Source organism: Nicotiana attenuata, chromosome 11, assembly GCF_001879085.1.
Source record: "Nicotiana attenuata strain UT chromosome 11, NIATTr2, whole genome shotgun sequence".
NCBI lineage: Eukaryota > Viridiplantae > Streptophyta > Magnoliopsida > Solanales > Solanaceae > Nicotiana > Nicotiana attenuata.
Window position 1 is genome coordinate 34,259,634 of NC_031999.1, and position 17,032 is coordinate 34,276,665.

Genomic DNA, 17,032 nt, shown 5'->3' on the forward strand with positions numbered 1-17,032 from the left:
TTAATGAATTGAACCTCTAATTACCAATATGTTGCACCTTAGTTTGACCCTTGTTAAAATGGGGTATAACATGTTAGAAGACATTGGATAAATTAAACTGAACATTCTTTTCTTTTTTTTCTTGGGGTTTAAACATTGAGGCAATGAAAATTTGTTTTATTATCAAGCTATCAACTTCTGCTCTAGAATCAGGTTCTATTACTCTACTTTTATATTACATTTATTCTCAATTTGAAATTTATTAATTTTTTGATAATGTAATTCATAGGTTAATATTGTTTTTTGCATTATTCATAATAAATTTAAATATGCCAATTAGAAACTATGACTCAGGTTTACCAATAACTTTGAAAAAACAAAGAGAAGAATTAAAAAGAAGTATTAGAAGAAATGATTAGAAAAAGGTAATTACAATGTTATATATACAAAATTCAATATTTTTAACAAAAAAAATTGAAAGCGTATCATTAATATTTAGCTTTAGTCAGCTAATTTTGTTAAGTGGTCCCTATAGCATTGAAGAAAAGTACCTCTATCTGTAATACTGTCCTCTTTCTCACACGACCAACCATTTCAATCCTCGTAATTTCAGTTATTTTTTTAATTATGTATGTTAAAGTTTACTGAAAACTCTACTTCAAGAAAACATCAAATTTTTCATTACTGATAAGAATACTTGTAAGGGACAGTCATAAACATTTCATAAACGCTTGATAAAAGTCATAAAGTGAGGCACCATTGGCCGAAACATCCGGCATAACGTAAAACACAATATTTTTAGAAATAGTCATTCACACATACCATGTGAAACATCATGAATGAAAGAATAGTCATAAAACCCAGCTGTACTAAAAATAAATAACAAAAGTCTATCCACCACCGGCGGCAAAGATAATATATAAGCTACGGGTTCGGCCAAGCCTAGTAATTTTGGTTTTTCACTTTGTATTTGTCTTAAAAAATCAATTAAACATATACAAATTATTCTGAGCCCATAAGCTTCAAATCCTGGCTGAACCGCTGGCCACCACGAACATAAAATGGGCTCACCAAAAGCTATTCAGAGGAGATCAGAGTATCCTAACTCGTATGAACAACGTCTGGTGTGTGTGTGTCAGTACCTGCATCCACAAATCAACACCCCGCCCCACAAAGTAGCGTGAGTGGCTGAGTGCAATAAAAACTTCATTGTACTCAGTGAGTACATAGGCTCCTTCACTTTAAGGTCTGATGAGAATTTAAAAAGCAATAATGTATATATGTATCAAAGCAATAACATAAATAAAGCATTTCGTAGTCATAGAATGTTTGTGAAACCAATCACAGTTTAGAAAATTTGAACATGTGCCAATAGGCCTTCCATAACATGCATAAAGATAACTTGTAAATGAGCACCTAAGGACACTGAATTAGAACATAATCACGTGTATGTCACTCATGGAGTCTGCTCGGAGGTATCGATTTGACCGGCAAAGCCATCTCACCATAATGCTGTAATTTATATTAATCCTACCTGGGGTATCAGCTCGACCGATTTTGCTCTCTATCATAACCCGTATGGATCTGACATGAAAGTGCTAGCATGATACCCCCGAAACACTTTATGAACATCATTTGGCACCTTCGGCTGTAAACATAACTTTTGAACTTGGCATTCAAGCTCAACATGCCATTCATATGTTGAGAGTAGTCGAACTAACAAACTACAGTTAGTTTAAGTGGTTAATTAAGTGAAGAGTTAGTTAAACTTATTAGTTAGACAGTTATCAAGTTAGTTAGGAGGTTAGTAACTAATTAGTAGTATATAAATACACTGTACAGACTCAAATGTACACACAATTCATTTCTCTTAGCAGTAACTCTGTTTCTCTCTAGCTTCTTGCAATGACGATCTCAATCTAATTCCTTGCTCAATTGTGTGTTTCTGTGTTACTTCGATTCAGTCAAGCTATACTGAATTGTCTGAGAGTGACAACACATCGGAGCTAGGGTTTGCGATTTGGTCAACTTGAAAGCTTCATCCATGGCGATTGGAGACGAAAGAAGTGAAAGTATTTCGAGAAATATGAATGCACCAGTAGCACCTATAGTTTTCCCAACAATTAATCACAATCATCCTCTCTTCCTTCAACCAACTGATACACTAGGTAGCTCACTCATCTCTCTTCAACTAACTGGCTTGGATAACTATTCTTTATGGAGCCGATATATGAGAATAGTTGTACTAGGTAAAAGTAAACTAGATTTTGTAGATGGTCGATATCCAAAATCTAAGTTTGAACCTGAATTTCACGAGCAATGGGAAAAGGTGAATGTTGTGGTGCGCTCGTGGATTATGAATGCTATGTGCCCAGGACTATTGAGTAGTGTTGTGTATGCATATAATGCTCATAAAGTGTGGGAAGACCTGAAGGAGAGGTGTGATAAGGTGAATGGATCTAGGGTTTTATACCTTCATAGAGAAATTCACACTCTGACACAAGGAAAAATGAATGTAGCTGATTATTCCTCTAAACTGGGGGACTTATGGGATGAGTTTGATGCTCTCATGCCTTATCCCGGTTGTCCCTGCCCAGAATTAAAGATATATGGGACTTAAGTATCAAAGACTGCTTCAGTTTTTTATGGGACTTAATAATACCTACTCTCAAGCTCGAAGCCAGATCGTGATGATATCACCAGTGCCTAATATTAACAAGGCCTACTCATTGCTCATAGATGTGGAGAGTTATAGGAATCTAGCTTACTTCTCTCAAATGGTGCAAGTGACAGAAGTTACTGATAATACTGCTGTGTATAGCAACAAAAATCCAGCTACTGGCAATGGACAATTTAGAGCTCAGAAGAAGTCAGTTATATGCGAGTACTGTAACTACAAAGGACACACCAAGAAAAACTGCTTCAAGCTAATTGGATATCCTCAAGACTTCAAGTCAAACTTCAAGACAAAGAAGAAAAGAGGCAATTTTGGTGCATATGCCAATCATGTTAGCACTGCTACTGGTTACAATCCTGTTATGCAAAATACCTCAGGTGCAATATGGAGGTTTACAGGGCAGAGGAGAAGGACTAACAAGTTGGCTTCAGCAAATGCAAATGCCTTCACCAACTGGATTTCGTCACATGCCACAGCAACAGACACCAACCCCTTTCTTCACTCGGGAGCAGTATCAACAAATAGTTCAGCTGCTTAACAAGGGAGCTGATGAAGGTCCTTCTGCTAGAGCTGCAACTGCATGTACACTGATAACCCTATTATCCAATCATGTTAATAACAATTGGATAATAGATTCAGGAGCATCAAATCATATGACATCCACACTAGAGATGTTAAACTTTTGTCAGCCAGTTCCAGCTCAAAAGGGAAATAAAGTCCACTTGCCTACAGGAAATGTTGTTTCTATTTCACATACAGTAAAAGCAAGTGTGTTTAACTATCAGGATATCAGTAATGTACTGTATATACCAGAGTTTTAAGTACAACCTTCTATATGTGTCTAAACTTACCAAGGAATTGCAGTGTCTTGTAGCATTCTTTCCTGACTTATGCATCTTCCAGGATCTTTACTGTTAGTTTCATTGTATAAATAGTAGCAAATACCCTAATCCCATATGTATTAGGAGTAGGACATGTATTGTATATATATAGGGCTCATTGTATCATTGTCATAATTAATCAATAATAGATTTTTCTCTCGTGCATTCTCACATGGTATCAGAGCTATTAGTGAGATAATTATCGTCGTGCGTCATTCCAACGACATTCGGGAAGAAATCAGTCATCACCGTGAGTAGCTGTTTGCATCAAAACCACTTTTTACCGGTGTTGTGCATAAACCAACGCCACCATAGTGTTCTCCATCTCCGGGCGACCAAACCCCACAAAATCCCACCGGAAAAAACCCATCCACGCGTCGTCACGCGCCGACCGGAGTGATTTTTTTCCCCGGCGAGATTTATCCACGCGCCGGCGCGTGGACCTCCTTCCGGTCAGTTTCTGACGAAACTCCTTTTGGACAGCCTTCTCAGGACATTATTCCGAGTCGGTCTATTCAAGTTTCATCAAATTTCGGCAACCTTTTTTATTTTCCGGCGAGTGAAAATAAAAAAGTCGGTCTATTCAAGGTTTTCTTATTTGGCATTCCAAGGTTAACCACACAAGTTGTAATCAAGAATTTGAGAATTTGGTTGTAGCAAATGGAATCCAATACTACAAAGAGTTGGATGGTTTCTCTACCGGATTATATTGAGTTCCTTCAGTACAAAGCACGTAAATAGACATCTTCAGGATTAACCTTCGTTGTTCCAACAAATAGTAGCATGACTTGTGTCTCCCAATCTTCACCTTTTGAGTCTTGGGTCATTGATTCAGGTGCATCTGATCATATTTCTGGTAACAAATCTCTTTTCACTAGTATCTCATATTCTCAATCTCTTCCAACAGTCACAATGGTCAATGGGTCTCAAGCCATGGCAACTGCAATAGGTCAAGCAAGTCCACTTCCTTCCTTACCTTTAGACTCAGTTCTTTATGTTCCTGGTAGTCCTTTTAATCTCATAGCCGTTAGTCGCTTAGCCAAATCACTTAAATCTGCTGTTTTATTTCTTGATGACCTTGTTTTTATACAGGAACGCAGTACAGGACGGATCATTGGTACCGGACGTGAATCAGATGGGCTTTATTACCTTATCCTTGCAAAATCACATGGACTCACATCTTGTCTTCCTCCAATAACTTCTCCCGTTACTGATTCACCAGATTTATTACATAAACGGTTAGGACATCCCAGTTTGTCAAAACTTCAGAAAATGGTACCTGGCTTATCTCACTTGTCCACTCTAGAGTGTGAGTCGTGTCAGCTTGGTAAGCATACCCGCTCCCATTTCCCGCGGCGTCTTGACAATCGAGCAGAGTCACCTTTTACTTTAGTCCATTCAGATGTTTGGGGTCCTAGTCGGGTTAGCTCTACCTTAGGATTCCGCTACTTTGTCAGTTTCATTGATGATTATTCCAGGTGCACTTGGATATTTTTGATGAAAAATCGATCTCAGTTGTTTTCTATTTTCCAGACCTTCCATGCTGAAATTCAAAATCAATTTGGGGTTTCTATCCACACATTTCGTAGTGATAATGCCCTAGAGTATTTGTCTTCCCCATTTCAGCAATTTATGAACTCCCATGGGATTATTCATCAAACATCTTGTCCGTACACATCCCAACAAAATGGGGTAGCTGAAAGAAAGAATAGACATCTTATTGAAACTGCTCGTACCCTACTCATACAATCTCATGTTCCGCTGCGTTTTTGGGGGGATGCAGTTCTTACATCTTGTTATCTTATTAATCGTATGCCATCTTCAGCTATCCAAAATCAAGTTCCATTCTCTGTCCTGTTTCCCCACTTACCTTTGTTTTCTCTTCCACCCCATGTCTTTGGGAGTACATCCTTTATTCATAACCTTACTCCAAGAAAAGATAAGTTAGCTCCTCGTGCTCTTAAGTGCATATTTCTGGGTTACTCGAGAACGCAAAAGGGATATCGATGTTATTCTCCTGACCTTCAGCGATTTCTTATGTCTGTTGATGTTACCTTCTTTGAAACCCAATCATACTTCACAGGTCCAGTTAATCACTTACATATTTCTGAGGTGTTACCTGTTCCTTCTTTTGGAGATTCACTCCCTATCTCCCATTCATCTTCCTCCATAGCTCCACCGCCTACAGTTCCAGTTACAGCTCCACCACCTATAGCTCCAGTATCACCACCAAGTCCAGTGCCACCACCTAGTCCAATTCCACCAACTATAGCTCCAGTGCCACCACCTAGTCCAGTTCCACCAACTATAGCTCCAGTGCCACCACCTAGTCAAGTTCAACCTTCTACAGCTCCACCACTCCTGACTTATCATCGTCGTCCGCCCCCAGCATCAGGCCCAGTTGATTCACGTCCTGCACCTGACCCTGCTAATAGTGCGGACTTGTCTCCTCTTAATCAACCGATTGCACTACGAAAAGGTATACGGTCCACATTTAATCCTAATCCTCATTATATCGGTTTAAGTTACCATCGTCTCTCATCATCCCATTGTGCATTTGTGTCATCTTTGTCCTCTGTTTCTATTCCTAAGTCTACAGGTGAAGCACTGTCTCATCCGGGATGGCGACAGGCTATGATTGACGAGATGTCTGCTTTACATACGAGTGGTACTTGGGAGCTTGTTCCTCTTCCTTCAGGTAAATCGACTGTTGGTTGTCGTTGGGTGTATGCAGTCAAAGTTGGTCCAGATGGCCAGGTTGATCGACTTAAGGCTCGTCTTGTTGCCAAAGGATATACTCAAATATTTGTACTCGATTACAGTGATACTTTCTCTCTCGTGGCTAAAATTGCATCAGTCCGCCTTTTTCTATCCATGGCTGCTGTTCGCCATTGGCCTCTCTATCAATTGGACATTAAGAATGCTTTTCTTCGCGGTGACCTTGAGGATGAGGTTTATATGGAGCAACCACCTGGTTTTGTTGCTCAGGGGGAGTCTAGTGGCCTTGAATGTCGGTTGCGCCGGTCCCTCTATGGTCTAAAGCAGTCTCTTCGAGCCTGGTTTGGTAAGTTCAGCACAGTTATTCAGGAGTTTGGCATGACTCGTAGTGAAGCTGATCACTCTGTATTTTATCGACATTCTGCTTCAAATCTTTGTATTTATCTGGCCGTTTATGTTGACGATATTGTTATTACCGGCAATGATCAGGATGGTATTAGTAAGTTGAAGCAACATCTCTTTCAGCACTTTCAGACTAAGGATCTGGGCAGATAAAAGTATTTTCTGGGTATTGAGGTCGCTCAGTCTAGCTCAGGTATTGTGATCTCACAACGGAAGTATGCCTTAGATATTCTTGAGGAGACAGGAATGACAGGTTGTAGACCTGTTGACACTCCGATGGATCCGAATTCTAAACTTCTGCCAGGACAGGGGGAGCCTCTTAGCGATCCTGCAAGATATAGGTGGTTGGTTGGTAAATTAAATTACCTCACAGTGACTAGACCTGACATTTCCTTTCCTGTGAGTGTTGTGAGTCAGTTTATGGATTCTCCCTGTGATAGTCATTAGGATGCAGTTGTCCGCATTCTTCGGCATATAAAATCAGCTCCATGCAAAGGCTTATTGTTTGAAGATCGAGGCCATGAGCAGATCGTTGGATACTCAGATGCTGATTGGGCAGGATCACCTTCTGATAGACGTTCTACGTCTGGATATTGTCTTAGTAGGAGAAAATTTGGTGTCTTGGAAGAGCAAGAAACAGAATGTGGTTGCTCGGTCTAGTGCAGAAGCAAATTATCGAGCAATGGCTATGGCCACATGTGAGCTAATTTGGATCAAACAGTTACTCAAGGAGTTGAAATTTGGTGAGATTAGTCAGATGGGACTTGTGTGTGATAATCAAGCTGCTCTTCATATTGCGTCAAATCCAGTGTTCCATGAGAGAACTAAACACATCGAGATTGACTGTCACTTTGTTAGAAAAAAGATACTCTCGGGAGATATTGCTACAAAATTTGTGAAGTCGAATCATCAGCTTGCTGATATTTTCACCAAGTCCCTCACTGATCCTCGTATTAGTTATATATGTAACAAGCTCGGTACATATGATTTATATGCACCAACTTGAGGGGGAGTGTTAGTTTCATTGTATAAATAGTAGTAAATACCCTAATCCCATATGTATTAGGAGTAGGACATGTATTGTATATATATAGGGCTCATTGTATCATTGTCATAATTAATCAATAATAGATTTTTCTCCCGTGCATTCTCACATTTACAATGATCAGGTGAAGGGGATTGTTAAGGAGGATCAGGAATTGTATATACTACAAGGAAAGCCATCACTAAGTGGTATACTGCAACATGCTCCAGCTCAGCAAAGGAATAAAACTCATCAAGAAGTACCTGAGGTTAAGTCTGTAAATAAGGTTACTAAGTCTGAGAATAAGTTTGCTCATATGGCTGATGAATGTTCTGATTCTAGTGTAATCTAGCATAGAAGATAGGTCATGCACCCCTAGATGTAATCAAGAAGCACACATCACTAAGTAAGCTGAAAGACACTACTCACACTCGTTGCACTGTATGTCCTTTATCCAAGCAAACATACAAACTAGTACTACGACCTCTCATTCTGCTTTTGAATTGGTACATTGTGATGTCTTGTGGTGTGGGGGGGGGGGGGGGGGGGGTCTTACGAGGGTACCATCATATGATAGTAAAATATTCTTTGTCACTATTGTGGATGACTACTCTAGATTCACCTGGATTTTCTTGCTTGTCTCCAAATCAGATACAATAGTTGTTCTGGAAGACTTCCTAACAAAGGTGAAAAATATTTTTTTTGCATCAGTCTTACTCTTAGAACTGATAATGGCGGTGAATTCTTCAATCATGAAGTGTAAATTCTCATGTCATCAATGGGCATCATTCATTAAAGTACCTGCACCTACACTCCTCAGCAAAATGGAGTTGCTGAAAGGAGACATAAGACAATTCTAAAGATGGCCAGAGCTCTGAGGTTTCAGGCTGCTCTCCTTTTGAAATTCTGGGGAGAGTGTGTGTCTACTGCTGTCTATTTGATCAAAAGACTTCCCTCAAAGGTCATTGGTGGTAAATCACCTTTAGAGATGCTTTATTTGCATGCTCCATCACTATCGCACCTCAAAGTATTTGGTTGCATGTGCTATGCAACCACTTCTAAGGAATTGGACAATTTGCCTTCTGAGCAGTACCTGGTGCTTTTCGAGGTTATTCCTCAGCTCAGAAGGGCTACAAGATCTATGATCTTCACTCAAGGTCATTCATTGTGAGTAAAAATGTGATCTTTCAAGAAACATTTTTTCCTTTAAGCACCTACAAACTACTAGCACTCCCGTATTTCCTGTCCGAGACTTGTTGCCCTCTATTACTGAACTGCAGTATGTGCCTAAACCTCATAGTACTCCTTTGTCCCCTGATCCAACTCTAAGCCCAACTATGGACTCTGTCACAGCTGCTTCTCCACATGTTCAACAATATTCAGCGGAGCCTGTTTCTATAGGTTACTCTCCTCCTGCAGTTGAGCCCTGTGTCCCAGAGTCTCCACAAGCACCTGCTATGAACCTTAGAAGGTCATCAAGACCTAGCAAACCACCCATGTGGCTACAAGACTATGTGACCAAACCAATCACCTCTCATAGCTGTAAATATCCAATTTCTTCCTATGTTTCTAATGAGTTATCACACTATAAAACCAGCTCATATCCATGCCCTATCCTCCTACTCTTTCATTACATAACCAAAATCCTTCAGAGAAGCAGCAGCAAATCCTAAGTGGATAGAAGCTATGAAACTTGAAGTAGCTGCAAATCCTAAGTGGATAGAAGCTATGAAACTTGAAGTAGCTGCATTAGAAGACAACCACACATGGAGCATTGTGGATCTTCCTACAGGCAAAACACCCTATTGGGTGCAAGTGGATCTTCAAGATCAAGTTTAAGGCCTCAGGAGAAGTTGAAAGGTACAAAGCCAGGCTGATAGCCAAAGGCTATAGCTAGAAGGAGGGACTTGACTATACTGATACATTTTCTCCTGTAGCAAAAATGGTACCATTTAGGCAATCATTGCCCTGGCAGCAACTAAACAGTGGGTCATCTATCAGATGGATGTGCACAATGCTTTCCTCAATGATGACCTACTGGAAGAAGTGTATATGCAGATTCCTAAATGGTTTGCTAGATAGGGGGAATCTCACAAGGTATACAAACTCCACAAGGCCTTGTATGGCCTCAAAACAGGCCCCAAGGCAATGGAACAAGAAACTAATAGAGGTATTACTGCACATGGGATTTTAGCAAAGTCACTTTGATTACTCTCTATTTACCAAACACAGGGCAGTGACATAGTTGTAGTTTTGGTCTATGTGGATGACCTACAAATCACAGCCAACAATGTGATACTACTTAACCAGACAAAAGAAGATTTGCACAGCAACTTTAAAATGAAAGACCTAGGTGATCTTAAGTTCTTTCTGGGCATTGAGTTTGCCAGGTCGAAGGAAGGCATAGTAATGTCTCAAAGGAAGTATGCATCGGAACTCATCTATGAGTCAGGGCTAGGGGGAGCTAAGCCTGCACGTTCTCCTCTTGAGTTGAATCAGAAGCTAATTTTTGAGGATTATGATAAGGCTGTAACAGATGTAGGAGATACAGAAGTAACATATGCATCACTCACAGATCGCATTTATCGAAGACTTGTAGGAGTACTACTCTACTTGACCATGACCATACCAGACCTGGCCTTTGTAGTCCAGGTCTTGAGTCAATACATGCATAATCCTAAGGTATCTCAAAAGGAAGCAGCCTTAAGAGTTGTAAGATACATAAAAGGGGCTCCTGGCTTAGGACTCTTTATGCCAATGCAGAATACAAACAAGTTGTTTGCCTAGTGTGACTCTGATTGAGGTACCTGCCTACAAACTAGAAGGTCAGTCACAGTCTATTTAGTAAAGTTTGGTGATGCATTAATCTCATGGAAATAAAAAAAACAGGAGACTGTGTCCAGAAGCTGAGTTCAGAAGCATGACATCACGTACTGCTGAGATAGTTTGGCTGATTGGTCTGTTAAAGAAGCTTGGAATTCAGCTAAATTCACCTGTAAAGCTTATGTGTGATAGAAAAGCTGCAATTCAAATTGCAGCCAACCCCATCTTCCACGAAAAAACCAAACATATTGATATAGTCTGTCACTTTGTTCGAGAAAGAATATTGCAAGGCATAGTGAAAACTCAGCATGTGTCGACCAAGGAGCAGTTAGCAGACTTGCTTACAAAAAGCTTGGGGAAGACTCAACATGACTATCTACTAGACAAGCTTGGAGTGAAGAACCTCTTCAAGTCTTCAGCGTGAGGGGGAGTGTTGAGAGTAGTCGAACTAACAAACTATAGTTTTTCTAGGTGGTTAAGTGAAGAGTTAGTTAAACTTATTAGTTAGGCAGTTAGCAAGTTAGTTAGGAGGTTAGTAACTAATTAGTAGTATATAAAATATAAATACACTGTATAGACTCAAATGTACACACAGTTCATTTCTCTTTTCAATAGAACAGTAACTCTGTTTCTCTCTAGCTTCTTCTTCAAGTCGTGCTCTCCAGCTCTATACAGAAAAAATGATTGTTCAAACAAGTCTTAAAGTTCACATGAGATTCTCATAGTGTTAGTAAAACTTCATTTAAGTCGAAACATTCATAACATAGTCGAAGAAGTCATAGCAACTCTTATAATGAGTCTACCCATATACCCGTCTCCACTAAAATACCAGGTACCAGGTTCTTGTCACAGGGTTCAAGCTTGTGACAACCTAATTGACACATCATGTGTTGCGCTCTTACCACTAAGACCAAGCTCTGGGGACTACATCATAGAAATATATGGAGTGCACAACAATGGTCCGAATTTCAGGGATCCGTTCTTCTAATAGCAAAAAGCTCCAAGGCCAGGACGAAAGCCATCTGAGCAAAACTCCTTTCCTCCATCACCAAATGGGGGACATATTTAAGAAAGAAGGGAACTTAGTTTAATATAAAAGCATCTATCAAAAGCAATATGAAATTTCAAAGATCATTTTTACATTCCATTCAAAGGAAGTCATTGGAAAAAAGGGCGTGTTTTATTTTATTCTTTTAGCATCTGGACCTTGGATCAAGATTTTGGAATACCTATAAATGATCTCCTATGTCACTTACAATTCATGTGTTTTATTTACAAGCATTTTAGAATACCTACAAATGATCTCCTATGTTATTTCCGCTGATCTCCTGTGGAAAAGGTCCCATAACAAAAATAACATTTGTGATGGACTGCAATATCATATCTTCCTTATTCTGTAATATATTCGCTTCAAAATAAATTTTTCCTCTTGAAGGGCGTAAATTGTTAATTAGATCAATATTCAAATAATACCTGTGGACAAATTGGTATCGCTCGTGATAAGTAGTGTATTTCATCCAAGAGAAGATGCTACAATGTCGCAAACATCCTAAAAAATGTTCAAGACCTTTCTGGGTAAATCCAACGTGAAATTCTGAACTTAACAACTAGATACATTCAAATTATACAGTTTCTTATGGTATTAATACAAATCTTTTAGGAAATTTCAGAATTATTCAAAACTTCCAAATTTGTGATCTCCAGTTTTATAGCTTCTTCTAAGGCATAAACCAACGAGCAGAAAGCCAACACTGCTGAACTACTTCTTAATATATAGCCTGGAATATTTTTTAAACTGAGAAATCCCTGAGGACCTAGTGGTGCACGGTTAGAAAATCCGCAGATAATGGGCCCGTTCCTCTACTATTCTCCAATTAAATACCAGGCTTTTGTTTGCGACAAGGTTCAAACCTGTGACATGCGCCTTACCCAGACATCACACATTGCACTCTGTATTCTCATCTTTTGTAAGTGAAGCTATCTCTCTACTGGACTTTATGAATTCGCTGCTGTTTTAAAAGGGAATCAAGGTCCTTTTATCTTAAACAGCACATGCACTTTATAGGGCCTTTTGTTAAACTTACCTGCATATTCAAGAGGTGCTAAAAACACGTCATTGCCATAAGTTGTGCCAAATTGGCTATCCTTTGGCTTATCTTAGATATTAGATGTCAAAAGTTGCATGTAAACTACGCAGCACCAAAAGCATACCTAACTTGGACCCTTCATTTCTATCATTTTCTCCGCCAAAACAAAAAAATTACATTTAGCCTTCATATCTAAGCCTTTCATAAAATGCAGGTGATGTTTTTCTTTTAATCCGTAAACTGTAGATGGTTGTTATTAGTATATTAGCCTTTGTATTTATACATGAATCAACACGACATACCATCACTGTAAATTCCCTAGAGTTAATATTCCAGAGTCCTAACATGTAACAAAGTCAAGGGATGTCTGTTATTCAAATTTTGTAAGCAGGTTGCATCCCCTAAATTCTTTATTAATAAATTATTTGACTTATTCATTTAGGAGAAAGCAGGCAGAAAACCAGTAACAAAAGCTTGGCTAGATGATCTGGTAAGCTATAAGTATAGAAGGAAAAGAGAGAGCAGAGTGTGTGTGTGTGTGTGGCTTAGAAGCTTGCACTTAATATATAAAAGAAATTGAGGAGTTCACTAATTCTAGATCATTAAATTTGCACACAGGCTGTACCATTATCAGACTTTATTCATAGAAATCCAAGAGATTGAAGATTATGTGTCTTACACTGAAAAAGCACCCAAAAGCTGTCTCGTGAAAGTTACTTGAAGAGAAATTACTTTTTTCCAGAAGCAAATGCCAAGGGATACGAGAGTCCAACCATATCCTTGTACCAATTGCATCTGCATAAAGTAGAAATACAATAAAAGAAGATGAGAATACACATCTTATTCGCACAGCGAATTGGATAGTTTATACAAATGGGAGATCCTATACGGCTATAATGGAATACAAAGATATGGACAAGGGATTACTGATGAGTCACTAGAGCTTTTTAAGGCAAACAATCTCTGCAAGATAATACTAGGAGAAAAGAACCAAAACATGCACAGAAAAAAGAAAAATAACAAAGGAAATGCACATTTCATGCATCAGAAAGATGAGAATTTCACTTGCTGATGTGATGTCTACTCCACTGCTTGCACTGGAGCAACGGGATTTCATGTGAATGAAAAAGAAACAAAAAACTGAAGCACAAAAAAGTAGCATCAAGACAAAATTTCGAACGTAAACAGAAAACACCCACAGGAAACTAAAGAATAAAACAAAACAAAACTTAGTTTTACTTCACAGTAATTACATATTAGAATAGCACCCTCAAAAGGGAAAGTTCACAACTAGGACTATCAAAAAACAAAGTTGATATAACATGAATACATTTTAAAAAAAATATGATATGACATGAATTATATCCAAAAATATTGTATACGGTGTCTATCAAAAAGTTTCTATATACAGGGTCTTATCGAAAACCTCATCATCTGCAAACTGCTAGCTTTACTAAGTTCTCTCCTCTATACAACAACAACAACAACAACAACAACATACCCAGTAAAATCCCACTAGTGGGGTCTGGGGAGGGTAGGATGTACGCAGACCTTACCCCTACCCCGGAAGAGTAGGGAGGCTGTTTCCGGGAGACCCTCGGCTCAACAGAAGAGATAATAATATCAGAAAAGAAGCGCAAGAAGGGATCTAAGTTCTCTCCTCTATAAAAACAATATTTGTATGCTGGAATCACATTGTTTACTACCACTTCGTCACCGACCAAGTAGCCAAAAGTCATTGGCAAAATAATGACAAGATGCAGAATGAAGTAGAATACCTCCTTAGAATAACACAATTTGTTGCAAAACCATTCCAGTTCAATATCAAGACATGATAGTTTTGCTTTCTGTAGCTTCCTTTAAAAAAAGGAGAAAATCACCAATAGTCCTTGCACGAACAACTCCCACCCTCAAAACAGTGAAACCGACTGGAATCCCGCACAATAATTCTTCTCTTTTCAATTTGAGAGATATATTTGATCGCAGTGTGACAGTCAACGCAAGTCCGTAGATTCTTAAAAACCTTTATCTGTGTTCCAGGTGGAGTAGCAATAATTCCAAAGGCGACTGCAAGTTTTTCACTGTGATAGGAGAGATTTTGCTCTTTCTGTTCCTCTTCCACATCATGCAGCACATTGTCTATGTCAGGGACATATCCCTCTTCTTTCATTCTCCTCCACAGCTCCCCTAAGAAGTCATATATTTCCTTTGACCTAGGATGTGATTTATCACCGACCAAGAAAATGTAGACTTTTCTCTGCAAATTAATCCAACTTATACCTGGCTTCTTCACCACACCTTTCTCTTCCATGACTTGTCTGATTTTTGCCACTTCAGTCCATTTTCCAGCAGTGGCATATATGTTTGCAATGGTAACATAAGTAGCTGCGTTCTCGGGCTCAATTTCAAATAGTGCTTCAGCAGCTTTCTTTGCTAGTTCAACATTTCCATGGACTCTGCATCCTCCAAGCAAGGAAGCCCACAAAAACTTATCAGGCTTCATTGGCATCTGACTAATAATCTCTTCAGCCTCCTTAAATCTGCCAAATCGGCTCAGGAGATCAACCACACAAGCATAGTGGTCTGAAGTATGGGTTAGACGATGCTTGTTCTTTATTGAGTAAAAATACTCAAGCCCTTCATCGACTAAACCTGCATGAGTGCAAGCAGAAAGAACGCCAACAAAAGTAATATGATCAGGCTGAGTACCAGATTTAAGCAATAAGTCAAACAACCGAAGAGCTTCATTAGGTTGTCCATTTTGAGCGTAACCATTAATCAATGAGGTCCAAGAAACTACATCGGGCCTTGGGAGCCGCTTAAATACCTTATATGCACTATCTACACTACCACATTTGGCGTACATATGAACTAAGGTACTTGCTGCAAACGAACAAGGATCAAAGCCAATACGCATCATGTACCCATGTACTTGTTTTCCCAAATGCTCTGTCGTTTGGTGCGCACACGCATTCAAAACTCCAGCAAAAGTAAAATCATTAGGCCTAATCCCCGACTCCATCAAATGTGAAAACAGCAAATAACCTTCCTCCCACCTCCCATCTCCAAAGTACCTATCAATCATAGCTGTCCACGAAACAACATCCTTATCTTTAGTCCTATCAAAAATATGCCTAGCTTCGTCCACGCTACCACATTTTCCATACATATCACTCAACGCACTCCAAACAACTGCATCAGAATCCAACCCAGTTCTCACAATATGACCATGAATCTCCTTTCCCAAACGTAAAGACTGAATAGAAGCAGAAGCAGCAAGAGCACTCGAGATCGTAAATTTATTACACTTAAAATCCTCATCCCTCTGCATCACTCTATACAATTCCAATGCACATTCAGGCTTATTATGCCTTACATAACCCGAGATCATCGCAGTCCAAGAAAAGTTATCCTTCTCGGGCATTTCATCGAACAACTTCGTAGCTTCATCAATCAAACCCAGTTTAGCAAACCCAGAGACCATAATATTCCAAGAACACAAATCCCTCTCAGACATTTCAACAAACAGGTCGTGTGCATCAAAAGGTTTATCACATTTGCAATAAAAATCGAGAATCCGATTAGATAATACAACCCCAGGTCTAAAACCTGAACATTTCATACTCCTATGAACTCTCTTTCCCTCGTCAAGAGCCCGACTTTCTGTGCACATTCGCAAAAGGGTCGAAAAAGCTGTAGCTGAAGGACGGGTTTCGTGACGTTCGAGCAATTGAATGGCTTCTTTTAAACGCCTTTGCTCGCAAAGAATTTGAAGGGCTTCGTTGAATTTGTTTTCTTTACATAACCGCTTAATCAGTTGGTCTTTGTTTGAGGATTCGAAAAAGGTCTCCTCTTTCAAATGGGTTGTTATTTTTGCTGTAGACAAAGATCGAATAGTACATAGTGAATGATTATTAGGTGAAGAAGAAGTTACAAGCTTCAGTGATGCTCTAAGATTTGCTCTCATGGTGTAGTAGTTGTTTTCTCTTAGTGATCAAAACTAGTCGTTAATGATATTGAATTTGAACGATGTTTGGAGTTTCTCTTTTAGGCGCGACAAGACTTCTTTTGGATTTTCCTAGGGGTTTAATGATGTTTTTGGGTGTTTTGGGTGAAGTACACAAGTAGTCTTTCATGGTGTTGAATTTTTGGTATAAATAGTACTACGTGCTAGCCAATTTTTAGATTAGTAATTGAAAAATAATCGATAGTCATAAAAGTTATTAAAAAATAGCTACTATTTTATTCAAATATAAAACCTGAACAAATATAACTAGCTAAAATACAGAAAGTTCCAGCATAATACGCTAGATTATGGAGTTCTTGCATATAAATTTCTAGTATATTATATCAGAACTCCAGCACATTATGCTGGAATCTCATATGTAAAAAACTCGAACTCGAACATATTATGATGGAATTTTTTTGGATTTTAAAAGTT

The 17,032-nt window shown here is 39.0% G+C and overlaps 1 protein-coding gene and 1 pseudogene across 4 annotated transcripts; one reads left to right on the forward strand and one right to left on the reverse strand.

Annotated features, from left to right (window-relative positions):
- On the reverse strand, nt 758-16,703 carry LOC109234338 (pentatricopeptide repeat-containing protein At4g37170). 4 transcript variants are annotated; one of them, XM_019400286.1, is made up of 3 exons: nt 14,370-16,703; nt 13,271-13,386; nt 758-1,121 (listed from the first exon to the last, which is right to left on the reverse strand). In XM_019400286.1, the coding sequence occupies exon 1, from the start codon at nt 16,556-16,558 to the stop codon at nt 14,468-14,470; it is 2,091 nt and encodes a 696-aa protein (XP_019255831.1). In that variant the 5' UTR covers nt 16,559-16,703; the 3' UTR covers nt 758-1,121; nt 13,271-13,386; nt 14,370-14,467. The 4 variants fall into 4 exon arrangements, with proteins under 4 accessions (XP_019255831.1, XP_019255832.1, XP_019255834.1 ...); XM_019400287.1 differs by having other exon boundaries at nt 758-1,167; XM_019400289.1 differs by lacking the exon at nt 758-1,121 and adding an exon at nt 3,153-3,232.
- LOC109234809 lies at nt 6,145-8,033 on the forward strand (annotated as a pseudogene).